The 26,929-nt window shown below is 44.4% G+C and overlaps 1 protein-coding gene across 1 annotated transcript in view; it reads left to right on the forward strand.

The window, feature by feature from the left end:
- The first annotated feature begins 348 nt into the window (after positions 1–348).
- Positions 349–26,929, forward strand: part of CLMN (calmin) — a 73,103-nt gene continuing 46,522 nt past the window's right edge. Inside the window, exon 1 of the mRNA XM_074149654.1 lies at positions 349–430. Coding sequence (XP_074005755.1) covers positions 349–430 — 82 coding nt within the window. The remainder of the gene's footprint in view (positions 431–26,929) is intronic.

Below are 26,929 nucleotides of genomic sequence, written 5' to 3' on the forward strand. Positions count from 1 at the left end.
AGGGAGGGGATGCGGGAGCTCCCCCCGCCGCCAGCGAGAGGAGGAAAGGGAGGGGGTCAGGCGAAGAGCTGCCGGCCGCCGGGAGGACACGGCCGGACCCGCGCCCCGCTCCGCCCCGCTCGGCCGCCCCCGGCCGGGCGGAGAGAGGGAGGGAGGCGGGAGGGAGGGGAGGACCGCGGGGCGGGGCGGAGAGGGGCCGCCCCCCCACGCCCGCCCCGCTCCGCGCCCGCCGTCGGTGCCGGTGAAGGCGGCGGTGGCGGTGCCACCGGCTCCCGCCGCCACCCCCCTTCCCCCTCACCGCCCCTCACCGCGGCCCCGGCCCCCGCAGCGGGCGGCCCCCGCGTCCCCATGGCCGGGCAGGAGTGGGACTGGTTCCAACGCGAGGAGCTCATCGGGCACATCAGCGACATCCGAGTGCAGAACCTCCAAGGTAAACCAACACCCCCGCAAGAAACCCCTCCCTCCGCCCCCGCGCCGCCCCGCTCCCCTTCCTCTCCTTCTCCCGCTGCTGGTCCTTCCTCCCCCGCCTCTCCCCGCGCCACGCCGCGGGGCTCCGCGGGCTCCCCGGGCAGCCCCCCCATAGCGAGGGCAAAGGAGCCAAAGTTCCCCCCCCTCGCCCCCGCGGGAGGGACGGGGCGCGGGGGATCCGCGGGGCGCGGGGGATGCTGCGGAGGCGGCACAGCCGGCGTCCCCGCCCCGGGAGAGGCGGGGGACACACACACACTGCCACCCCCGGCCTCCTGGTGAGGGCCGTCGGGCAGGGGGCTGCAGGCTCCGGCTGCCCGTCGGGGGGACCCCGCCGGCTGGGCGGTGCGGAGCGAGCGGTGCCGGGGCTCCCCCGGCCTCGGCGGTAAGGGGCGGCTTAGCCTTTCGTTCCCCCCGGAGCCTGGACGAGGCGTCCGGGGAGCTGGGTGGGGGGGCAAGAGCCCACTCCGACCGACCCTGAGATTGGGAGTCCTCGGCCGCGGTCAGGATGCGGCTCCAGGTCCGTATCAGCGCGATCCGGAGGGATGCCGGTGGCCGAGTACTCAATTTAATGTACCTTCTCACAAGCTGCTGTTGAATAAACATGGACGGAGCTTTTGGATAAAATTATCTACGAGATGCTCTCCTCTTCTGCCACAGGCTGTGCTGGCGGAAAGGATGCAAATACCTAGGTTTGAACGTAGTTTGGCACCTATCTAGTAGTTCCTCCAAAGTTAAGTTTGCCCCTCACCAGCTAACTCTTTGTGATGGACAAGGACAGCAAAAAGAAGAAAAAGCAGCAGTGGTTTATGGGAGAACAATTCGTTTAATGTAACATACCAATCGTAATCAACAGCTCACATTATACAGCAATGTATCTTCATGTTCCATAAAAATAATAGACTTGAATTATAGGTCATTATCTTTTCCTGTTTATGCATAATGATATTAAAGCACTGTCTACTGGCAGAGGCAGTGCAGTTGCTGGAAATTAGTTTTGGTTTGGCTTGATTATAGAAGATGTATAATTAATCAGAAAAGAAGAGACCCAAATTAGCCATTCTTTCAGCTCTGATGTTGTATTAATGCAGTTAACTGCTGATGGGGTCACTCCGCAACATTTTGCTGTGCATCATCGTAACCTCTGAAATTCAGATTTTGAGTACAGCCAGGGCTGTTGATTCCAGGTTGAACTCCCCTTGGGTTTTGACAGTCTCTCATTACAGTGTAATTCTACATTTCTGACTCCTGGCTGTGTCTCTTTCAATTCTGTATCTTGGCATGGATGGCCTGCCTCTGATCTCTTGTTGCTCCAAACTGTAGCGATTAAACTGGGTTTAATCCTTAATTCATGGGCTTTTTTTTTTTTTTTTTTTTGAGAAGGAATAGAATAGAAATCTGTTCTTTAAACAAATAACATGTTTTTGGCTATGCCTCTCAGTCATTTGTGGAAGAAGGAGTTAAATTCATTTCCCTTTCTGGAACTTAAAATGCATTTATACAGATGCACACAGCCTTCTCTAAAATTCCTATAGGCCTGTAGGAGAATGTCATCCTACAGGGCAAATTCCTTTGAATAACATTATGTTCATGAAAAAGCCCTCCTGTTCCCTTCTTACCATACAAGAGGAAATTTGAGAGATATATTAGTTGTCACCTTGCTTGTACTGCTAAATAGGATTTTAAGAAGTTTTATGCCCCTTGTGGGCTACTGTAGGGGAGAACAGGCTTTTCTTCTAAGGTGCTGCTCCAAAGCAAGTGATAATATCTATCACTTACAGTCTATATGATTTGTAACACGTAGTTCTCACACTATCTTCCAGAGATGAAAAACATTTTACAGATGGTGAGTCTGATACTTGGGAGAGTGTGATTTTTGTCACTCAGGAGCTCAGTGGCAAAGCACGGTGCTTCTCCTCAGTATCGTCTCTTGTAAAATGGCAGCATATGCTCTATGTTCATATGGAGTAATTAAACCTGCTTCTGCTTTATAAGCCAAAATTCATTCTCTCAAAACAATGCAAGCTGAATCACCGCTAGTATCCTTGTCTATCAGTTGCAGAATCAATAACATTTTGATGGACTAGAAAGTCATGAGTTTAGGGTGCAAAACTAGCTGAGAATGATGCAGAGTTTCCAGCAGCACCTGCAGAGCTCCTGCAGGGCCATACTTGGGGCCACATGAAGGATCTTGGGTGGTGAGGGTCCTCTGCTGCTGCGTCTCCTGCTCTCTTGCAAGACCAGCTGTGTTTAGGGTAGGTGCTATGAAGTTGGTGGTTTGCCTTACTGCAGAATGCTCCGTTTCAATGGGAGATTTTACATATGTGAGGGTGCTTCCCAGTCTTGGGGAACTCCATGAGATGTACTTAGACCCGAGTGGTGTCTGCTATGCACAGGGAGTATGTTGTAAGGAGAGGATGGGAGGCAGCAGCTAAATATTTGCAGATATGAACAACACCTGAAAACACTGGCATGTCTGTGTGCAGACCTGGAGACTGACCACCTTCCTCTGCTGATGCACGGAGCCAGCCAAATATGAGCTCTTTCAGGTCTGGAAGGCAGATAGAGGCGTTGGTGTCAGGCTGTGTCCAAGCCATCCTGCCCAGTAGCTGATGGCAGAGCCCAAGATGAGCCCAAGTGGTGCTGACCTTGGCGATGACTTGAGCAGCCTAGCTGGTGTTACAGTTTCTGCAGGCGTCATACAGCCATCTGCTGTAGCAGTTTTCCATACCCTTTTTGCTTTTTAAAAAAGCTAAAATTATTCGTTTCTCTTGAAAAGTTCTTCGTTATGTCTTAGCTAAGCGATAGAGCGCCGCTGACGTAAAATACTATAAGAAGATGGCATATGCTGTTTCAGTCTGTTGCATCTTCCCTCTCTAGTTTGGTAGTTCCACATCCAGGAAGGATCCAGTTATTGGGAAGTGTCTGCTCTCGCGGCAGCGCTTTTGCAGCGGTATGATCCCTCTGAATTCAGGAGTTGTTCTAGGTGCATGTGCTGGGTGCAGAAGTAGCCTCAGGAGCTATATATCCTGTCGTGTAACTGATGGGTGAAATTATGGCATGCATGGGGTTTTCAGCTTTTTCACAGAGAGACTAAAACTGACAGCCAGGGGTGAAATTTGCTAAACTGACTGGACACGGGGGAAAAAAAAGATGATTTTAAAAATGGAATTACAGCTGGATACTTAGACATAGGCATAGGATGATGGACTTTTATTTTCCCTTTCCATCAAGATCTGAGATTTTCCATTTTATTACCTTAAATGAAGGAAGCGATGGTTCAAAGCTGTTGCAGGTAAATGATGCTAAAAGCCAGGCGTGCTGCTTCCGTTCTCGACAGAGGTGATTTCAGGGAACAGAAGCAAAAGTGACAACCTGATTTCACTGAATTTCACTGAATTTTTTTTAGAGTTGGAAGGGATGGAGAAGAGGAGAGGGGGATGTAAAGAGGGAATAAGCGCCAGGTATGATGATGCTCAAACCAAGTTGCTTACTCCAGGTCTGTTCGGTTTCTAGATGCATTTAATAAACTGATATTTTTGTGCTCTTTGTTCTGTTTGTATATTCTCCATAGTGAATTTCTCCACATACTGAAAAGAGAAAAATGGAAAGCCTGCGCAGAATGTAGGAGAGCATCATCAAGCAGTGGAATGCTCAATAATTAATTTCCTGCCAGGAGATGGGTTTTTTTTTTTCCTCTTTCTTTCTTTCATTACAACACCAGAGGGAACATTTTGTTACAACATGAGAATATTTTAAAATCTTCCCTACTGGAAGCTCGATTTAGGATCATCAAAAATACACTCCCGTATGTGGTGAATTGCACTCACTCAGTAGAAGGAGGCAACATCCTCAGCAGGAATTACTCTCTTTTAAATGATATTTTGGTCCTGAATTTCGTGCTTTGCAATAGCCTGAATATATATTTAGCAGTACGTATCTTTCCTTACGTTCCTTGGAATGAAATACATGGAGACAAATCCTTGTGCAGTCAGATGTTTTCTATATGGCAAACAAGTACTATTACCACAATTTAAAAATAATTATGGTTTGAGTGTTCATTTCATATATTTATAATAGGGCACATGGTCCGGGATGATAGAACTCTACCATTCTTCTATCAGAGGACTAGACAAGGAGCCCAAAGTCCTGCTGCTTCCCATTTTGCTGCTCACTCTGGGTTTGATCCAGAACCCAAAGAAATCCACAGATGTATATTCCTTGATTTCAGTAGATTTAAATACTTTCCTGAGTCTCAGGCTGCTTTGCTGAGGGTTGCAAGGCCTTCCAACATGTTTGGAAGGCTACAAAGGACTATACTGCAGTGCAAAAAATGCAAAACAAAAGAAAAAAGTGATGACAGGTTGAAAGAAATAAAATGAGTGATACCAGCCCCATGGGCTCCCCATCCTTGCCCTAGTTGGTACCTTTGGGTGAATCACTTAGTCATAAACTCCCAGCGCTCTCTGATTTTGTGTGTCTTCCTGTTTGGATCCTTAAGATCTAGACTTTTATAAGCTTTGAACAGTGTTACTATAGTTGTTACTGATATGAACCTCAGCTTTCTTTGAGATAACAGGGCCCAAAGCCTGTATCGTAAGAGGTAATACGGGGGCTTAATTCATAATAGTTAACTCTTTCAGTAAGAGTATCTACATATCTTTATTTTGGGGGGCTTAAGCATCTTTCATGGACAACCGAAGGCAGATGCTCACAGTCAGTCAGGAACTCTTGAAAATGTTTCTCTATTTTTGTTTATTGTCTTCCATTTATATGTGAAGCATAAGTCTTATGACTGTTGCACTTAACTACCAAGAGTAATCTTTCCTTTTTTAGTTACAAGATACAGCAGCATTCAACCTGTTTGCTATAGCCTGACAGGCCTTTCAAACACATGGAAATTTTATAAATGGAAGGGAACTTTTTTTTAATGTATCCCTTCATTCTGACAAAAGTAAGGTGCTGTAATTGTTCCATTACTTTAATTCTTCCATAACTTGTTGCCATATTCAGCAGGATTTCATTCTGCATGTAGATATGTTCATTTCAGTGGAGTTCTTTATAGATTAAGGTGACATTTGGAAAGACTAAATTGCCTGAAGAACCTTAGACAAAGCCCTGTAGAACCACAAAGTGATCCTATTCTATATAAAAGTGAAGATAAATAGGCCTGAGAGTTATCAATGCGAAGCCCCAAAATAAAGATTCAGATCCAGGTATAAGAAACCAAAGATAATGCTGGAAACATGAGTCTTGTGGTGGAGGTGTTCTCTGTAAGGGCACCCTTATACCTGACAGTTTGTCAGCAATGGAAGGCAGACTTACCTGCTCCAGATGTAGGAAACCCTGGCAGTGAAATAAAGGAGCAGTGAGAGGTAAGACAAAGCACAGATTGCATGTTTCAGCATGCAGTTTTAACAAGGTCAATGCCTAATTTCTCTAACAAATTAGAAGTCTGGGCTCTCTGTCCCATTGCACGGATGAAATTACACCGAATTCAAATCATGCCCAGTAGCTCCACAGTCAAATGAACTCTTACACCCGTGCATTAACGCTTCATCGTAAGAGAGACTGTTTGTCTTCGGCATCGAAGCATGGACCTGACTCAAGGTATGGGGTTGGTGCACTGTCACTTGCCAGCGTCACCTTCTCTGTCTTCCTTTGGCGAGCTGTTATTCGAGCAGTGGCCAGCCTCAGCATTAGCAGAGCTGGTGACATCTCAGACCATATCCCTTGCCTGAAGTTGAACGGCGTTAGTTTAAAAATGACAGCCTTCAAAACACTGTGTTAAAACTAGTGCCAATTTGAAAATATAATGTACTCCTCATAGTTTCTCCTGCTGTTTTTTTGTTTTGTCCACTCAGCTTGGACAGAAAGTCAAACAATTTTCTTTCCCCTAAAGACAGTTTCAAGGTTATGTCACTTGCATCCTGAAGCATTTGTAGCCTTTACTTTGAAAATATTACAAAGAGATGACTTTGCTTCCTTTTTCCGTTTTAAAGACGGCTTTCTATTGGACTAGAAGAAGCAACCTTGGGCATTTTGGGTTGTCAATGTCCATTTAAACATTGTTTGTTTGTGTCCTATGCTGTTTAAACTTCATGTTATTGCAGAGTGATTGTTAAGGGGATATGTCTAAAGGGGAAGAACAAAATGTTATCTGTCTCTTCATGTAGAAGTCAAAAAGATTCTTAAGATTTTGTGTTCAGGAGAAGAGATTACCAGATGAGCAGTCACGTCTGTGTCAATGCTGGGGTGGTGAAGGGCATCACAGCACCTTTTAAGAAATAAGTGTCTTTTTCTACTTGTCTCTTTACCTGCTCTTCTATTTTTATCTCTCCCCCACCAGTTAAATAGAGGGACTGTAGGTGGAGGATTGCAGGATGGATTTTACTTCATTATAATTGCAGCATATTTCTGTGCAAACAGCTGAGCTGTGTGTTAGCTGGAGTTTGAGGCTTTATAGTCACAAACACAGGTTTAAATCGGCATCTTCTAAGGAGGCTCATAATAGCAACAGCCTGGATGTCTATAGTGTGAGTGCCTGTGGACATGTAACCTGCAAGCAGAGAGGATTTGTTTCTAAAACCAGAAATCCCACCAAATCTGAAAAGATGATATAAAAACCACTTAAGCAATAACTCTAATCTCTATGCCCATTACTTAATTTGATGGTGTGATTCAAGACATATTTGTTAAAATAGTGTAATACTTTCAGGGATTCTGTTAATTACTCAGACATATATAAAGCCATATTTTATGCTGTGGTATCTTGAAAGTTATTCCTCATATATATCAATGTAATTAAAACCCAGTGAATCTATGAACAAGTTACCCTGGTTTTTATACTTTTTACATTAGCATTTTTTACTGTTTGTAGTCAGAAATGAGATCTTTCTAGACCAGTGTTGCTGATTCATTATGATTGTTGTTTTATTATGGATATTTTTATGTTTTTCTCTTTTGCTAGTATAATTCTAGTTGTTTACAGAATAAATGCTCACTAAATATGTGCCACAGGATTAATTTCAAATAGAAATGTTTATATTCCAGTCTTGGTTCTCTTTAATGCATGTATCCCTTTGGATCTTCATCCTATCCTAATTAAGATGGGATGAGTGCACTTTATAGTGTCCCAAGCTGGGCATAGAAGTGTCTGCTCTTGCACAGTGTCCACTACTAGCCGTTTAGTGGCATCCCAAGTAACAAGCGATAGGACAAGAGGAAATGGCCTCAGCTTCTCAAGTTGTGCCAGGGGGGTTGTAGGATGGATATTAGGAAAAATTTCTTCACAGAAATGGTTATCAAGTATTGGAACAGGCTGCCCAGTGGCAGTGGTTGAGTCACCATCTCTGGAGGTATTTATAATACAGGTAGACATGGTGCTCACAGACATGATTTAGTGGTGGTTTTGTCAGTGTTAGGTTAATGGTGGGACTCAATGATCTTAAAGGTCCCTTCCAACCTAGACCATACAATGATTCTATGTCAGGGATGCTCTAGCCATACCCACCAAATGGCCCAGGTAGATCAGATTGCAACACCAGTGCCTTCATGTGCACAGGGATTTTAAGTAGAAGACCAAATCTTGTCTGTACTGGTGGGTTTGTGGCTTTTTGGGCAACTGGACTTCTCAGTTTTCTGTTTCATGTTTGGGTTGGGTTGGAGACTCTTGTAGTTTCCTGGTTGTGAAAAAAGTCTCAAGTGTCTAATTAACCTCTGTCACTGTGGATGCCATGGTGCTCCTATTCTTATACTGAGACCCCCAGGGCAGGTTCTCCACTTTTTAGCCAGACTGACATGGAAGCTCAGATTTAGGTCTTGTACTTGGGATTGTCCCTCTGAGGGACTGAAACTCTCTCAAGTAGTGGTTGTCCACAGTGGCACAGCAGTTGCAGTCTCTAGGTTAACAAAGAGCCCTTAAAAGAAAGCGTTTTGTATGTTGCACCAGGAAGAAGGTGCACCAGGGGAGAAAATGAACTTCAAATAAACTGCCTTCATGCATTTTTTCCCTCCCCACCCACCTTACCATCACTGTCAATGGTAACATGACAGCTCTTACTGTTTTGGACCTGTCCCTCAGGATAATTCATTTGTTAGTACTTCTGAAACCTGTGGAAGGTCTCTGATGTGCACTAATCTCACTAATGTCTCATAACTCTCAAGTGCTTATGGTAAGCCACATTTTTATTCTTCCAGCCTCTTTTTCCTATGTTTTCTTAAAGAAATCTAAATAACAGTACAATAAACCCTTCAACGATCAGGCGACCATGCGTTATTCCTATGTTGTGAGGGCTGTATCACAGCCTGAACCGTCCATTTCAAGAGACTCCAGCTGAACCTCTGAATTTCTGCCAAAGCACAAAGACTGGTAGCGTGCACAGGCTGTCCTGGGCTATGGTCAGAAGTAATTTGCCATTTTGCTTTAGTCTTTGCAAAGACCCCGCCTCATAGGTATCAATAGGTGTTTTGCTTATGCAGTCTGAGTAGTTCACAACTAAGGGCTGATTATGCTTCTCGTGGCTCAGTGAAAAATGGGAAGGGCAAGAGAGTCCTGGCACCACGACAAACGAGAGCAATGCCAATGAAGATAACTTTGTTAAAAACTGATCCTTCATATGACTGCGTCTGGACACGTGATTAAAGCTTTCTGGCTCTTACTGATGTCTATGATAAACATGAACTGCAGTTATAGCTTAATAAAGATACAGTATTTATAAATAACACAGTATGAAATGTCAGACATATTCATACTTATTGTCTGGAATATACATAAGGAAAGAAACACAAACCTGTCTGGGCTGTTTGCCCAGGGAGAGTAACCAGGCAAACAGAAGCGGGCAAATGGGGAAGAGCCATGGAAAAGCGGAGTGTCCGATCCCAGCTGCGTCGTCCTCAGAAACCTCACGATAGTCAGGAGGGACTGCGTCCAGCACCATCATGTGATACTTAAAATCAGTGAATCATGAAAATCCTGCCCAAATGAGAAGAAGAGCTTTTGGAGACAAAATTCCCATTGATTCTCCCTTTTTGACAAGGCACTTGGTAGGCCTATTCCTACAACAAATCCTGACTGATTACTGTTACTGTTCAGAGTAGCTGGGAAGAGTTTGGTCCCTGTCCTTGTTCTTAGGTTCCACACCACATAGGGAACTTCCCAGCCCTGGTTAATGCCAATGAACAGCATTTAGTTCCTGTTACTCTTAGTTGGGTTTTTTGTCTCTTCTTTTTTTTTTCTTTTTTTTTTTTTTTTTAAAGATCTCCCTGGATACAGAGCAAGGAGAGATCTGAAGTTACAGGGACTCTTGTGCGAGTTTTTCCATTTCTGCCCATTACCAAAAAAAAAGTTTTTAAGGGACCTAATGTTAGTTAAAAAGAACTTGTGCTTAGTCTTCTTCCAGGAGTTAATACGATTATTGACCTTGGCTGAAAGAAAACAGAGTATAAAATTTTGCTGGCTAAGCTGCATTTCTTCTTTTGAAGGTAGATGGTCTTTTTGATGTATTCAATGTTGGCCTTTCAAAACTTTAAAGGATTATTGTTTATCATCAGAAGGATCAAAGAAAGTAGGAGATTTAATTGTCTTCAAAAACTGTGTATCAAGAGGAAACACTATGTTTTGGTTGCCAGTAGAGCTAAGGGACGCTATAAAATTCTTCATCTGTGATGCTGCAGTTGACAGTATCACTCGTCATGAGTTTATTTTAATTTAAGAACTTGGAGGTTGCACCAGTGTGACTACTCTGAAGTCAGGAAGCATTTTTTACCCTGGTGATGGTAGCCCTTGTCTGCAGGAGAAGGACAGCACATGCTTCCCGTCCCAGCATCACTGAGAGGGGCCATACTCAGGTGCTGAGAGATCCAGGTGTAGCTGCAGAGGTCTGAAAAGCTGATACCCATCTGTCTCTCAAGACTGGTTTGCAACTAATTAACACAGCCAGTTACAATTAATAACTAATTAACACAGCCAGGGTCTGCACCTGGGTCAGGGCAACTCTCAGTATCAATCCAGGCTTGGGGATAAATGGACTGAGAGCAGCCTTGCTGAGAAGGACTAGGGGGTACTGGTGGATGAAAAGCTGGTTGTGAACCAGCAATGTGTGCTCAGAGCCCAGAAAGCCAACTGTATCCTGGGCTGCATCAGAAGCAGCATGGCCAGCAGGTTGAGGAAGGTGACTCTGGCCCTCAACTCATTTCTTGTGAGACTCCACCCGCAGTACTGCATCCAGCTCTGGAGTCCTCAACACAGGAAAGACATGGACTTGTTGCAGCAGATCCTGAGGGGGCAATGAAGATGATCAGAGGGCTGGAGCACCTCTCCCATGAGGACAGGGTGAGAGAGTTGGGGTTGTTCAGCCTGGAGAAGAGAAGGCTTCATTTGAGACCTTATTGCAGCCTTTCAGAATTTAAAGGGGGCCTACAGGAAAAATGGGAACAAACTTTTTATCAGGGCCTGTTGCAACAGGACAAGGGGTAATGGCTTTAAACTAAAAGAGGGAAGATTTAGACTAGACATAAGGAAGAACTTTTTTACACTGAGGGTGGTGAAACACCGGCCCAGGTTGCCCAGAGAGGTGGTAGATGCCCCATCCTTGGAAATATTCAAGGTCAGGTTGGATGGGGCTCTGAGCAGCCTAATCCAACTGAAGATGTCCCTGCTCATTGCAGGGGGTTGGACTAGATGGCCTTTAAAGGTCCCTTCCAACCCAAACTATTCTATGATTCTATATTCAATTTTTGTTTCAGCTGGTCAGATCTTGGGTACTTTTAAAATCCTTGACTTCCTTTAATGTGGAGGGTGGGTGTCTAAGCATTTTGTCATTATCTGTCCCACAGCTGGCTCTAGAGCAAATTTTTTTCATGCGTATTGAGTCCTTTGCTTTTATACTGAGCCTGATGACAGAAGCCAGTTGCAGAGGTGGTCTGGATGCCTACAGCAAGTTCAGATGAGACCCCCATGTTGCGTCACTCTGGCCAGTAGACAGCTTTGTCATTCAGGCACTTAATTATGAACCAAATGTTCACTTGACCTCTTATATTCTCATTTCACTAATGAACCAAAACTTACAAAGAGTGACTGACTGCAGAGCTGCTGTGGTTCAGGCTCTATGAGCCAAACTTTCCGTTCATTTCATTTATCACACTAATGATCAGTTTTGGAGCCTAAACACAGGCTGCTTCTCAGGAGCTGTGTGGAAAATACAGCTTAATGTGCTAACCTGATGTCCACGTGACAAAAAGATTGGCATGGGCTGCCCGCTGCTTTTTGGCTTGCTGGTCCTGCTACATGTGTATGTTCTTGCACACTGCATGCTTACAGAAGGATGGGACTGATCTGGGTGTAGAAGTGTTATTTAATAACTGTGGCTCTACAGAGGGAGTCCAAGCTTGAGATCTGGTACTCAGATAATATTGATGTGTGTTGGCTTTGTGTATGTCTTGACTAAAATTGAAATGTGTTCTTAATACATTCTAGCAGAGATTTATTTCTATTTCTTTAGTATTTGAACGTCTCATGGTTTTGATGTATTTCTCTAGATGACACCCTTATGTTAGAGTTGGGGATCAAAGCCACATGAAAGCCAGAGGATTTATTTCAAAGTTATCCAGACAGCCTAATGATATATTTTTCTGTACAAGAACATGGAAAGTTTTGGTGGAGCAGGCCTTGAACCTTGGTATTCTCTTTTGAAGGTGACCATCATAACTACCTGACCAAAATCCTCTCTTCTCACTTTCTTTTTCTCTCATTCACCATCTGACAGCAAAAGCTAACAACGTCATCTTAACAATTCACATGAACTGTAATACATATATGCTGCCTTGTCTATTGTAAATTTTTACAACTTGCTAACTCACGTGAAGCTACCAACCCATGTTTCATCCCAGCACGTGGTGTTCCCATGTTTAGTGGCAGGTGGTTTCCTTCTGGGTTAGCTGATGCTTGTTGGTGTTCTCTCCAGCGCACACCAGTTGATGTGAAGGCTAACCGAGTGCAATCGGGTTTCATTTTGGCTTGGCTTAGGGTTTTTTTAATGCAAGAAGAACAAAATGTTTGTGGAATGGAGTCAGCCAGCTCTCTTCTACTTCTGCCTATTTGTGAAGATGTATTTTTTGAAGCCTTATGTTGATCATCATTATAAGTTACTATTTTATCATCTTCAGGTAAAACCTTTTTTTCTCCAAGTGCTTTGGAATTATCTCAATCAAGATCCAAATCAGCTGTGCTCCGTCTGCCTCTTCTTACTACACTTTCAGTTCACCGAGTTTATTCCAGGAGTTTTGTCTGCTTTGGTTTGAGTATGTGTTGCTAGAAAGGAGATAAAGCGGAACTGGGGAAGGCAGAAAACTTGCTACTAGAAGCTGGAAGACGGTAATTCATGGTGAACATCTCCAGGAACTATGATTTGGTTTCTTTGATGAATGTATGCTAATAAAAGCTTTCGGTTTGCATGCATAAATGCATCAGATTAAATTTTATCCCAGGCTGAACTTGCTGTCAAATCATACTCTTCACTGCAGTTCTCAGAATTATCCAAATGTTATTTTAACAGAGAGCAGTGCTACATCTGCTGTCCTGAAACCCTGTCTCCCTTGTGCATGGGTCTGAAAGAACTCAGCGGGGTAGAGGAAGACCAAGGGAGAGCTTGCTTAGGGCATGGATGAGTCATAATAATCCTGCATGAATGTAGAGAGATACCTACCTAAAGATGTCTGTCTGCCCTGGGTGATTATAGAGATATGTTTTGCAAGAGAACGAAGTCAGAGAGTTAACAGAAACAAAGTTAGAAATAGGAGAGCAACCAGATTCTGTTTTTCCTTCCTGCAAAGGTCATAGAGGAATGAAGCAATTAATTGCCTCACCTTGAAATGCGGTATATAGTGGAAGCTCTGCGATACCTGAGAGTGTAAGCTGCCTTGACTCGAAGCCAGTCGCAGCCGGTGTCTTGTGGAGTTACAGCTTGATAAATAAGCCATTCTGACCTGCTCCTGGAACACTCCTTCTCTTCTTTGTTTTCTTCTCCCAGTTTCTTGAGCTCTTTGGTATTTATGTGGTGATCTCCACTTAGGCTTGGCCTCACAGTAGGAGCAGAGGAAAGCATTGCTATTTAGTCTCACGATTCATAGAGATGAGTTATTAATACGTAAAGGAATGAAGAGATGATAGGTGCTCTGCAGAGCCCTTTCCCCCCACTTTCTCAATCTTTCCTCCCACTGGCGCATGAGAAGTGCTGAGACCTGGTAACTCCTGAAATAGCCTGGAGTCCTCCCTGGGCAGGGCCTCCCCACCGCACATGGGCGCTGACTTGTGATCAGCATGTGCGTAGGAGCTGATCCATTGCTTAAGGCTTCTTTGGGAACCCCAAAGAACAATAATATCCTGTTGACTAGGATTTTACTATTTATATCCATCAGCTGAGCAGCCGCCTCCTCTCCCTGCTCCGTAGTTACCAGTCTGTAAATCTCTCTTTGGACCATGATGTCTGTTGCATGGTTGACAATATGATTTTTAATTTCAAGATGAATTTGTTTGAGGCGCACAGAAAGGCAGATGCACTGATGAAGAAAAGTGTCATCTTTTCCTGTTCTTGCTTTGTTAACTTGTTAGCTTTTTGGACATCGGGGAAAGGGACTATCAGGAAGCTAACCTAAAAATATGGGGTATCATTAGAAAACAGTGCAAACCTATAGCAATGCAAAGAAGAAAACAATTAGATCCCTTACAGATATGTTTATGGAGAAGTGCTGACACATACCTGTCAGATTAAAGACTGAATCCTGCCACCCACATACTCTCCCAGCAGTTTATTCTTTCCTTCCTCTCTTTCTTTCTTTTTTTCCCCCCATCTGCTTGTGTAGAAAAGGTGTCATCTTCCAGAAAAACTCTTCCCTGGCTTTGAAACATAGGGAAAAGCATGTCAAATTTCGCCTGGTATTTTCTAGGCTCCTTTTTAAAGGTGAGCCTGTACAATTTGCTTTGAAGAGAAAAAATACAGTCAAACGTGGGAGTTTGCTAGAGTGAAGTGAAAAGAAAGCAATTATTTCACTGTGAGCTTTTTATGAAGATTTCTGAGGCTCCTACCAGAAATGAAATTGTGTTAATGATGCGACTTTATAACTAAGTCCAATTTTAACTCTGCTATGGATAAGCTCTGTCACGGAGGGAGGGGGTTAAACCTGATCTGAATCAGAAGCAGCCACTGCTCCTAGTTCGAGATATCTTTGATGCTATGAACGTGGCTCACATAGTTCCCTAGTTTTGCTTCGGTGCCATCCTGCGTGGAGGTCTGTGGACATGCCTTCCACAGACCAAGTCTTTTCTGAAGACCTTGCTGGTGTACCCACCAGGGAAGCACCATACAGCTCTTGGCTTCCCAGTTCCTTCTTCTCCCCACTTTGGGAATGTGATGGTCCTGTAGAGCTCCCCTCACCCGTGCTGTCGCTCCCCAGCTTTGCCTTTTGAGGCTTTTCTAGTGCATGTACATCCTCCTTGTTAAAATACTGCCAGCAAAATACAGGGCATGTTCAGCAGTTAAAAGTGAACTGGGAATACTTGGGGAAACCAGTATATTTTCTAAACCCATTTTTTAATTATGGTGAAAGCTTTGTGCTTATAGAAAGTTTAGAGTATTTTTGGTACCATCTGGATACCTACGCTTGGACAACAAATCACTTCTGACATAATGACGACAGTATATAATACTGTGTTCTTCTAACCCATGTCTCATTAATGTGGAAGCACATGGATTTTCCTGCAAAATGTCGATTCGCCATCTGTGCTAGTATTCTTTGTATGAAGTGAAAGACTGCCCTTTGTGTTGCGATTGCAATGGATCCGTTCTGCTTTTAATGACTTCTCTCTCTTGGACCAAATAGGCAGGTCACAGAACAAAATAAAACTACACCAAATAGTACTTACTGCTAATGGTTATTTACCTTACTTTCAATATGGGAGCTATCAAAATTTATTAAAGGTGGAACTCACAAGATTAAGTAACATTTTTCTGTTGTTCTTACTTTCCCTTTCCCATGCTTTGGCTTTAATTTGCTTTTTTGGGCTGTAAGCCCCTGATCTTGGGGAAACTGTGAATTCCTTGTATGCCCCTTGTAGATGTTGAAATCTGAATTGGAGAGTGTATAAAGAGCAGTAACATTGCTAAAGTGGTATACATAGATTTAAAGTGCCATAGGTGAGAGTTGCCCATTGAATGGGTTGCAGCTTGATCTGAGTCGTGTTGCTCCTCAATTGTAGTTGCTTGGAGGTTATTTACTTTCAGAGCTAGGAATTGGCATTTTGAGTCTGGTCTAAGTCTGGAGATCCTCTGCTTCATTGCACTTCTCCTCCATTGAGTTTTGAACTGCTCTTTAAATTCTTCTGCCTTCATTGTGAGGCCTGTTATATTTATGGACTAATAGTAAAGAGTCTTATATAGAAGATGTTGCAAAGCAGTCTGTCTCTTCACTGTCATGTGAGTTGAAGTATCACAAAAAAGATATTTTTTTTTTTTTTATTTGCTCTGAAACTTTGTTCCACTATCATATAATAGGTGGCTTCACTCATACCACTGAATTTCACAAGCCAGTACTGATGGTTTCCAGATGAAACCCATCAAACCCAGGGATCTTTAACCATTTTATTTTTTCTTCATCCCTCTCGAGTGCTTCTTCTTTTTCATATTCTTGACCCTGAGAAATAGACCGAACATCTTTAAGTAAGTAAATGAGTAAATTAGCAGTAAAAATTCAATCTGCTTCAGTAAATTAATCAATGTAGTATGACTTAACACAGTACAATTAAGGAACAGATTCTGTTTTCTTGTACTTTCGGTAGCTTTACCTCTGCAACCTCCTGGAGATAAGCTGCTTTATGAAAGATATTGATCTGCATTTTATTAATGAGTTTTTAAGGTAATTTTGATACATCAGTAAATAATACCAAAGGGGAAGGAAAGGGCTTAAGAACAGATTCTTTCTCATGTGCTATGACAAGAGACGTGGAGTATCAGTTGTGGGGTTGGACTTCTCTAAGGACACTGCAGGGGAAAATGGTTACAACAGGGCGGTGAGAGAAGACTGTTCTGGAGAGGCTGGAGCTGGAGGAGAAGCAGCTGGTGGGGCAGGAAGGCAATGGATTGCTGTCAGTCTCTCTTCAGACACACTGACTCTAACTGGATTCTCTAACAAATTGGAAACAGCAATAGCAAAGCCTTTCTTGGCTCTTCGAGGCTAACTTCTGGTGGGGTCTAACAAAGTAGAAGCAGCAGTGGCTGACAGCGATCGGCAGGATATTATCAGAGAATTGGCTGCAATAGCGTTTTCTGAAATGAGAGGATGTGAATAGGAGCGACTTTAACATGTAGGTAGATAAAAGCCTATGATTTTGCCTGCTGCGATGAGAAAATCCAAGTGTGCTCACTGGGGAGATGGAGGAGGTGATTATGGCATAGGAAGCTAAAAGATATTTTGGTGCTTTGTTCATGACTTAGATCCACTGAATTATGCACATGTGCAAACCTCTGTAACTGTAAGCTGCTACGCTTGCCCTCATCCTCCCTACTTGTCATATTAATATCTTTGCCCGCAACTGTGATCTGATCTTGCACCCACTGAATTTTTTGCTGTTGATCTCAGAGGGGCTAAATCTGGCTGCTGCAGTGGAGGAGCTGCTCGTCTCTGCTGATCTCACGTGCACAGAGTTGCATGCTGCGGCTCCAAGCGCGCAGGGAAGGCCCTCCAAGGGCTACAGTATGGCTGCAGGCGGTTTGTATGAATATATCTGCCTGCAGTCCAAAAAACTGAATATACATCCCAGAATTAGATCCAGATCTAATGGATGCGGGGATCTGCATCAGCCTGATATCCCAGGTACTTGTCCTTGGTTGGCATGTTGTCAGGTGGGCCAGCAGCACATCTGTGCAACAGGAGTGATGTGGAAGCCCCCGGGTGGATGTTACAACAGCTTTATGCGTGTATTTGCCTAGGTGTAGGAGGCATTATTACAGCTTCTGGCCTACTTCTCAGCAAAGCAATTAGCAAGTCCAAAAGGTCTTGCCTCAAGGCTCTCACAAACCATGAATTATGCATTTAATTCTGGATCCTGCCTTCCATTTCTCTAACATGCTCTTTCAGAAGATTGTGTAATGTCTTATTTTCCCCTCACATAAAAATTTGACAGCCTGGTGCCCAGAGCAGGGGAATCCGAAAGCCTTTTCATCATCTCTTTGCAACATACAACTTTTTTTTCTTTTTTTTTTTTTTTGTTTTTTTTTTTTCAGGTGGTGTTTATGAAAGAAAATGCTTGTTGCCATACAATAATATCTTTAGGCTATTCAGTACCTCAGTACCTTACCTGATGGGAGTCCTGAGAGCAATAGCAATCTGCAGGGCATTCAGCAGCAACAGCTGCTGCCTGCCTGATACCATTAAAACACAGATTTAGCATTTATTTACAGTGCATGGAGCAATGAACCTGCCCGCTGCCACTCTGATAAGGTGCAGCTAAGGAATAACGTAGAGTGTGTCTACATGAGTACACTCAAAAGTTAATCCCAATTAACTTACCGGAAAGTTGATTAACAAAACCACTCTGGATGCTGGCATGACGGTTCCTCTGCAGAACAAAGGTAGCTTTACCTCAGCTGTTTATAGTTAGATGTAAACTGAATTAAGGACACTATTTTTCCCTCTGCTAGTGTTGTACTTGAGATGAGCTGTTAGCGGCATGGGTCTATTGCTGCCTGTTTGAGGTCGACCACAGCCCCGGCAGCGGAGGCAGATGCAGAGCAAGCGGTGAGGGTGGCAGAGGAGAGGACCCTGACCTCTGAGTTTGGACCGTCAGGGCCCAGCGTGTGCTTTTTACCAGGATCAATAGATGTGGAGCTGGGCTCAGTCACAGCCGCCGGAGGCTGTGCCAGGAGAGGCGGGCACAGGAGTGGTTGAGCTGGAATGGCTGAACGCAGAGCCCTGTCCTGCCAGAGCGGTGGGGCTGAGGCTAATTTGTGTGTAATTCTGGCTCTTGCTTTTGTCATTTCCTTGAGGCACTGGGGAGGAGTTGTGCGGCTACTCTAAGCAAAAATAGGCTAGGAACGAAATCCATGAGTATTTCCCTGTGTTTCTGTCCCAAGAAGCTCACTGGGGATGCCTGAGCTCTTTTCAGTAACAAGGATGCTGAAAAGGGGCCATATGCCTGTGTAGGGGGGTATGTTTACTGTGCAGCTGACAAGGCAGGGTTATATGCCTTAATGCACTTTGTTCCTGGAAGCAGTTTATTAGTCATCACCAGACTTTGAGATGTCCAGGGAAAATTCTGCTTCCCTAAACTCTCCTGGGTATCCCTATGCTGCCCCATGGCTATACATTACCTGTTCATCTGCTGATCCATGGGATACAATTATTCCTCCAGCCTTGCAGAAAATGCTCTCCTAATTCAGTGCCGTGGCAGTGAATGTGGAAGGAAAAATGGCTTTCAGCCACTTCAGGAGCTCACTGCTGCTGCCTCTCAGGAGTCCCCGAGGAATCCCACACGCCTGCAAGGGAGCCAGCTCGTCTCTCAGATCTTTTTTTTTTTTTAGGATACAGACCCACCCACACTAGGGATGGTAATTCCAGGCAATGTCAGCTGGAAGGTAATTTGGTCCCGAGGCCCATCATTTTGCTGCTGGGGATTCTCCCTGGATGCTGGGATTGCAGCATGTGGGGGTGAAGGAACTTGTGGATCCGGTGCCCACACTGGCAAAATTATACAAGCTTTGTTTCCAGTACTGGTGTTCCCGTGCTTTCTTTGCCCTTCTGCACTGAAAATCTTGTTTACTTACAAAAGTCAATTATAAACTGAGGCTGGAAGTCTCTGACTTCCAGCAAATGGAAAATTCAATTGTTAGGATGAGAAATATTTGAGTAGTGAAGCTGCTGCCATAATATAAGCAAGGCAAGGTTTGTAGGGAGAGGTAATGTCTTTTATTAGGTTGGCTGATAAGTTGCTTTGTTGTTTTTCCGTCTCCTGTTTGTTGGCCTAATAAAAGCTACTACCTCACCTCAGACGTTGTTGTTTTTTGTTGCGTGCTTATCTGAGTAATAGAAATCAATGAAGTTAGCCTACTGCAAGTGGTCATGTTTCCAGACTGGAAACTATGAAACAAACAAATTCAAGGTTAATTTGTATAAATACAGATAATTTTTTGCCTTGCAAGTTGCTTTTGTTGTCTAATTTGTGACCATTGAGAGAAAAAAATACATTCTTTCATTTATACAAAGTAATCTCTAGAAAATACATCATTGCTTCAAGAGCATGACTACACATAAACAAGATTACAGCAGTGACTGACTGAGAATTGATTAGTAAGCAAAAGTACAGCCAGCCTGACTGCAGTTGCAAAATGTGAAATTTTGGCCCTGGTAGGTAGCAAGTGGATGGATTAAACTAAAATTGTAGGCAGGAGAACATTGTGTAGCTATGCTGCCATAATCTGGGTTTTCTGGGGTCTGCCTGGTCCCTGAGGAAACTCACACAAGCAGTGTTTCATGATAAAATGCCATGCATAAAATACACCTATCCAGTTTACAGGCGTGTTAGGAATCCCAGCATGTATAATGTATCAAAACAAGAAGTTTCATTGCTTGAAATGTAAAGATTACAAATCATACATACATTTTCCCTAGCTTATTTGACTGTGCAGGGCGAGGTCTATTTGAAGTTCATCCTGCCTTAGTTTGTTTATGCATGGGAAGCACTTGAGGACTACTCCAGGGATGGGGCATGGGCGAAGGCTGGGAGATGCCGGAGTGTTTCCCAAGCCCTTGCCAGGCTGTCAACATTGTTCCAGGGTTGGACATTCCTTGGAGCAGCCACAGCGTTGAATTTACTGTTTCTGTCCTTGCCATGGCTAGCAGAGTGGAAATGTGCTTCAATTTACTAAAGCAAGAGTCAATTTGGGAGAGCATCGGTGTAAACAGGAGGGAGGTTGCTTGGACTGCTCACTTTGAAACTCTTTTGCCAAACGGTTCCTTGATGAAAATACAGTCTACTCCAGTCTGCCGTCACCATAACTGCTGGTATTACGCGCCTGGAGGGTCCCTTGTGTTGACTTAGTCCTCATTAAAGCTGTGTGTTTCTCATAGCTGTGGCTCTTAATGACAAACACCTTGAGTTGTGGCTCTTGGTAGTGGGTGGATGCGATTCCTGAAGCTAGCTGTCCTGTCTCATGAGACCCCTGAGACTCCCTTTACAATTTTGGCTTTATGGGTGGCATTTCTCTCTCATAAACCCTAGCTGTCTGGGATTCTCTCAGTTAATCATGCAGACTTCCTCTGGAGCCCTGATTTTTCCCTATTTTTCATGGTTGTTTGCAGTACGTGAGAATGTGAAATGCTGAATACCGGACTGGGAAAGAACTCCTGTTTGTTGTGAGAGAATTAGGCTCAATTTCTGCCTCCCCTGTAACTCTGCCGACACAGAAAAAGATTTGGGGCCAGCAATGTAAACATTGGGAACTACAGCATTATCCCTGCCGCTCCCAGGATGGCAGGAGCGGCGGTGGGGGCAGAGGCCACCCCGACTTCCTTTTGACAGAGTCAGCAAACACTAATCCTTCTTCTGCCAAGGGAAAGTTTCCCCTGCTCACTCGCAGGGAGCCCTCGGTCACCTCAGCCCATGTTTGTGCATGGCACATGGTATAAGAGCAAATAAAAGAGTAGAGTGTTCTCAGCTGAGCCCCCCTGTTCTACATAAACGCCGCCTTGTTTAGGCAGCTTGGATAGTCATTTTTATTTCATTTCGTTGGCAGAAACTCCTTTCCTTTTTTCCTGTGGTGTTTATAGAAGAGTGTGGCCCATCTATTAATCGCATGTGGTTCTTGCTCGCCGTGTCTGCCTTGGAAACCTCCAGGTTTGCACGTCTGCACTGCCCCGGGTGAAGACCACAACATTACTTACCCGCAAGAGCCATTTTCCCCCTGCCAATACGTATTCTGAATTCAGCCATATCTGCTTACCCACATTCCTTCTTTTCTTCCCTAATGCAGATTGAATATCAAGTGCTTATGCACACATAAAACTGTGTGTTTTAGAATTGAGTCAATCGGGTTAATGCTGAATGAACAGGGCAACTAAGTGGGGAAAAAAACCTTGGATATGGTTGGGATGTTCATCTCTAGAGGAAGGCAGGGTGCTCTGACTTACTTGGCAGAGATTCGTTCATGCCCAAAGAGTATTTTGCTGTGGAAAAGAACAAATGACTCTACCAAATCCGAGTTTCTGTTTAATCTAAAAAAAGTTGTCAGGTGATTTCAGTTTTTGGTGTTTTCTCTGTGTTCTTACTTTGTTCCTTTGTCCTCCTGTTCCCCATCCCACCAGCCTGGAATCATCAAATACCATTAAATAGCTTCTAACAAAAATTGGAGCTCTGGTGGTTGCAAACCTGTCCTTGCAGAGCTCTTTGCTTTCCAGAGCAAAGCATGCAAGGTGTGGAGCAGAAGGCAACTCTAGCCCTTCCTCTATGAAAAAAAATATTTTCCCAGGTCAAAGAGAGAATTTTCAAGTGCAGAAGTTAAATAATACTCAAAGTGTAACCTTGTTCTAGTAATGTTAACTGCTTTTAAACAGTTGTTGAAATAGTATTGCAAAAAACCCAGTGGAAAGCCTCCCAACACCCATCATAGGTGCTGATTCTTTTCAAGAGCCACCTGGCTACGGTCTCCCTTGTCACTTCTACCTCAGCATGGTGTGCCACCTTGTACATGTCTAAACTATGTTGAACTTGTCTAGAAAGAGACCGGAAGCGCTTCAGGGTAGTCGCTTTTTGTGTGCGCGTATAGCTATGCAGTCTGGATCAAGCTCTCTTTGATTTTAAGCTCTGTTAATAATTAACCCTCAGCTTGTAATAACTATCCAGCATAATGATAACCACACCGCTGGCTCTTGTCCACAAGCTTATTAGGTACGTACTACACAGCATATCCCTTCCGCTCCATGTCTGAGCACTGACGTCTGTGAATGTGAATGAATGTGAAATCATCTAAATTAGGGACACTTTCCAGTGTCTTTTTCTGAATTCTGTTACTTTATAGGCAGATCTCGGTTCACCCATCCTTCGACCTTTTATGCCAGGCTTGGGGAGCATTCTCCTGGCAGAGACTTCGTTAAGCTCTTGAGCACACATTGTGGGCTATGCTCTCATGTTTGCGTTAGTGATAGTGCTTTTTCGTGTTAAACTGGTTTGACCGTAAACTGTGCGAGATTATGTCCACATCTGTTTTATCTAGATAATTTTTTCCTACTTCCACGTTATGTGAGGGTGGGTAAGCGAAGCAGTAGTTGGGTCCCTGTGTTTCCAATTGCTTTCTCCCCAACTCCTTGAGGTACGGGAGAAGCAGAAAGGCAGCAAACATGTTTATTGCTGCTGATCACCAATGCTTTGGCAGCTCGTATAGAAAACACTAGTAAGAAATTAATTTTTGCTTAAAATTTCATCTGCTTTAAATACCAGCTGCTCTTTCTTGCCGGATCCTCGTTTCCTTTGCCCTAGCTGCATTCCCTCAACTGATTGTCATCAGAGCCGAAATCCTGGCACAGGTCGTTCGGCTGTGGAGCTGCATGATTTAGCCGCCAGATCGAGAGTCAAACTCAGCGAGGAGAAACCAAAGAGAGCTCAGGTCAGCCAGGAAAGAGAGCAGAAAACTCGTCTTCCTCCCCCTGCCTGTGTTCTGCCCCATCACAGTGACCCCGCAGATGGCCCATCCTCAGGCTCCCAAGTAGCCAATTTACGGCCTCTCCTTAAGTGCATGTGTGAAGGAAGGGGAAAACTGAGCCGTAGTTAATCTCGTGTTTCTAAGCAACCAGGTAATTCTCTGCAGCTGATCCCTAAAGGGAAATTCCTGTTCTCCTGCCCCCCTGTTCAGCTGTGGTGGAGTACACCTTCCTCTCTGCCATCTCCAGCTCTGGGGACCTGGGGTGGTGGAGTCCAAGGATGGCTACAGCTTTCCAGCATTTTTCCAAATGTCATGGGGAAGGGTGAGGAAGCACAGGAAGGGAGCTTTGTTAATGGTTTGTAACAGGTAAGGAATGTTCTTTGCAAAATCAGTAGAATAGAGGGCATGTGAAAAGTTTAAATGTTTTACCCAGGGCTAAACTGAAAATTAGTCACGGGGGCTTCCTCTGCCCCAAAATAGTCTATTGCAAATCCTATTTACAGTGAAACCTCTGTTTGCTGTGAAGTTTTGGTGATAAAAGTAACTGAATTCTGTTTTGAGTCTGTTGGAGTCACTATAAGGGTCCAGGCTTTTATTAATAAAAGATTCCTGAACTTGAGACTGTCAACATAAGCATTAGAGGAAATAGAGATCAAATGAAATCTCTGAGCTTTTCCACTGTCTGAAGAATGTGGATGCCTGGTTAGGGCTCCAGAATAGCAATTATTAGACCTTTTTTTTAAGGAAGCCACATGAACAATGCGCAAGCACTTATACTGCAGGGACCTAAATCTGCTCAGCACCATGAGTGAAGGTGACGTGGTGAACCTAGAGGTGTGCTGGAACGGTGCGGGAAACTGGGCAATTAACCCAAGTCCCAGCTCCAGCCCCAGCAGAGAACCTTAGTGCCTGCTCAGTGAAGCAGGGCTGGGGAACTTGAGAAATGCTCATGTGGGTCCAGGGGCACATTTCTCTCTTGCTGAAGGCTACCTGTTTGACCAAACATAAATGCAGGTTAGACTGGGAAAAAAAATCTGAAGGGATACAATGGTGGTCAACAGGAGGAAATACAGTTAAGAGAAGTGGGTATGCCTTGGCCATGTCGGACAGACGCATCACTGACTTGAAGTTTGGGATTTTTGACTTGCTTGGTGTTTGATAATCTGAAGCTCAACTGAGAACCAGTCCCTGTTGTCCTTTGTCCTGTGTATTGAAAAATAGATGCTATCAACAGATGAGATTCTGGGTCAGATGGACATTTAGGTCTGATCCAGCCTTATCACTGTCCACAAAAATGCACACTAAACCATCCTGCATGAGGGCTTTATAGCTTGGTTAACCAGATGCTGAGAGCATGTTTCTTTAGAACGTGTCTGATACTTTTGAGCCTGTAACAGGCACAAGCTTTTATAGGGTGGAGTATTGGAGTAGGTGAACTTTTGACAATATTGCTTCAAAGTGCTTTGTATTTTCAGTTGTAACCTATGGGGAGGGTACTTGTGAGATGGACATGCCTTTGGCTAAAGCGCTGACCAGTCTTCTCATCCTGTGCGCCTCCTCACTGGCCCCAGGAGAGCCACAGAGCCAGGCTTCTGTAATGGCCAAGGACCTGCTTCATCCCCCGCCACCCTGGCCCTTCACTGGTTTGCCTACTTGTAATGCGCCTGGAGGTTCAGCTGGACTTGACCGACTGTCGTGCAGCCGTGCTGGGGCTCACCTTGCATGGGGATACACGGTGGAACGCAACCAGCGCTGCCTGGAGCTGGACGGCTTTTATTTCAAGGCAGGAAATGTTGTCAGGGTAGATTACGTGAAAGGGCCAGGAAATCTTCCAGCAAGCTCATTTTAATCTTGAGTCTGGATATGTTTATCTGTTTTCATGTAGCCGTAGAAGAGTGTGCGTCGCAGGGCAGTGCAGTTCACAGCCTTCCATGCCACATTCAGTTGTGTAGCTACCATCAGCATGGCCATCACGTGTGCCATCACGTGAGGCTATGTGTAGATAGATACCAAGGAGCAGGAGTATCTGGCAGCGTGTGCAGAGTAATAGGAAGCACAATGAGTTTCTTCCTCTCATGTACCTTTGCTGAGGATCTGACCATGGGCAAAAGGAAAGATTAATGGGTAGGAAGTGCCTGAGAAGACATAGAGATTAAAGCTGTTGTAATTTTGGTTTGGGAACACGGCAGAAATATTCTAGCTGACACCACCAGAGCTGCATTTGAGGTAGCTGTTTTCTGTCAGGCGTGTCTCCTCTCAGCACCAACATGGGCTTTCATCTGTCCTTAAATTAGTGTTAATTACAAGTCATTAATTTTTTTAAAAAACAGCAAAATGCAGCTGAAAGCAATTACCCCTAATTGCTAATTTGTGTATGTACACCCAAAATGGTAATCTCTTCATCTGAACACCCAGTTCTCGCTGGAGTCAGTCGATGTGTTTTTGCTGCCATTTTTTACTTCAAGTTTGGATTGTGTGATGGTTATTTTTTTTACTGGCTTCTCTGAAAGCTACAGAATCTCTTCCTACAAGTGCTGTGATCTTCCTGAAAGCATGACCTTGTTAACTGTTAACGAGGCCACAGTAAAGAGATGCTCTTTGGCTTTGCAAGTAAAACTTAAATGGCGGTCACTGACATCGGGAATTACTCAATTCTTGCAAGTTGTGTCTAAAATGCTCCTGAATTTCTGTTGGATTTCTATTTCATCTGTGAACACCACCATCCTTTTTCAGTAAGCTAAAGGCCACACAGACTGCTGCTCTTGTGCTGATAAATTCATGGTACAGTTCAACGCTGACCTCTGCAATCCTAGGTCTTGGATTGCTTTGGACTTGAAAAATTTAATTCGGAAATATCATGGCTTCTCTTTCCATCTGCGTATTTTCATCCTTGCCAGTGGAGGAAAGATTCAAAGCTGCCAAATTCTGCCAGTGGGAAATGGCCTTTCTGATACTGCAGACACAATCTGGTGGAACAGATTGTTAGGTGGGTTGAAAACTGACGGGACCACCTTTGGCTGGACTCCAGGAGATCAAAGGGCTGACATCCAGATGGCACCGAGTAGTGAGTAGAGTACTCGGGGGCTTGGTGCTGGGGTCCACATTGCTCGAAATTTTCATCTGCAGGCTGGTGAAGACACAGGATGTGCCTTCCCCAAATGTGCTGCTGGCCCTAAATTAGGAGGAGCAACTGACATGGCAAATGGGAGAACCTAAATCCAGAGGGATAAAACTGGGGATGAGGCCAACATGAATCTCATGGAGTTCAGTAAGAAAAAGCAAAATGGTCTGCACCTTGGCCAGAACAACCACTTGCACTGGTAGAGGCTGGGAAGTGACTTGTGGGCCAGATGATATGGACACGGATATTACCGTGGATGCCAAAAGATGCCAGCAGATACGAAAGTTGCAAACAGCCCAACAGTGCACCCTGATTGCAAATAAGGTAAACCCTCTACCAGGCTACCCTGGGAAGGTCGTGGCCAGCAGATTTCAGGAAGCTATGATGCCCCTCTAGTTGGTTACTGGGGAGGCCACAGTTGGAGTGCTGTGTCCAGTTTTGGGCCACCCTCAGGTCAAAAGGCATGTGGAGAGGGTCTAGTGCAGGACTGCAAAGATGGTAAAATTACTAAAGCACGTCCTAGGAAAAGATACTGTGGGATATGGGTTTCCAGTGGTCCCTTCCATCCAGCAAGCCTGTGACTGCACAAGGAGTGACTCAATGTGCATTTGCATGGTCTGTGTTTTCACACTGTTCTTCTTGAACTCTGCCTCTTCGC

This window comes from Numenius arquata, chromosome 6 (assembly GCF_964106895.1).
Source record: "Numenius arquata chromosome 6, bNumArq3.hap1.1, whole genome shotgun sequence".
Taxonomy (NCBI): Eukaryota; Metazoa; Chordata; class Aves; order Charadriiformes; family Scolopacidae; genus Numenius; species Numenius arquata.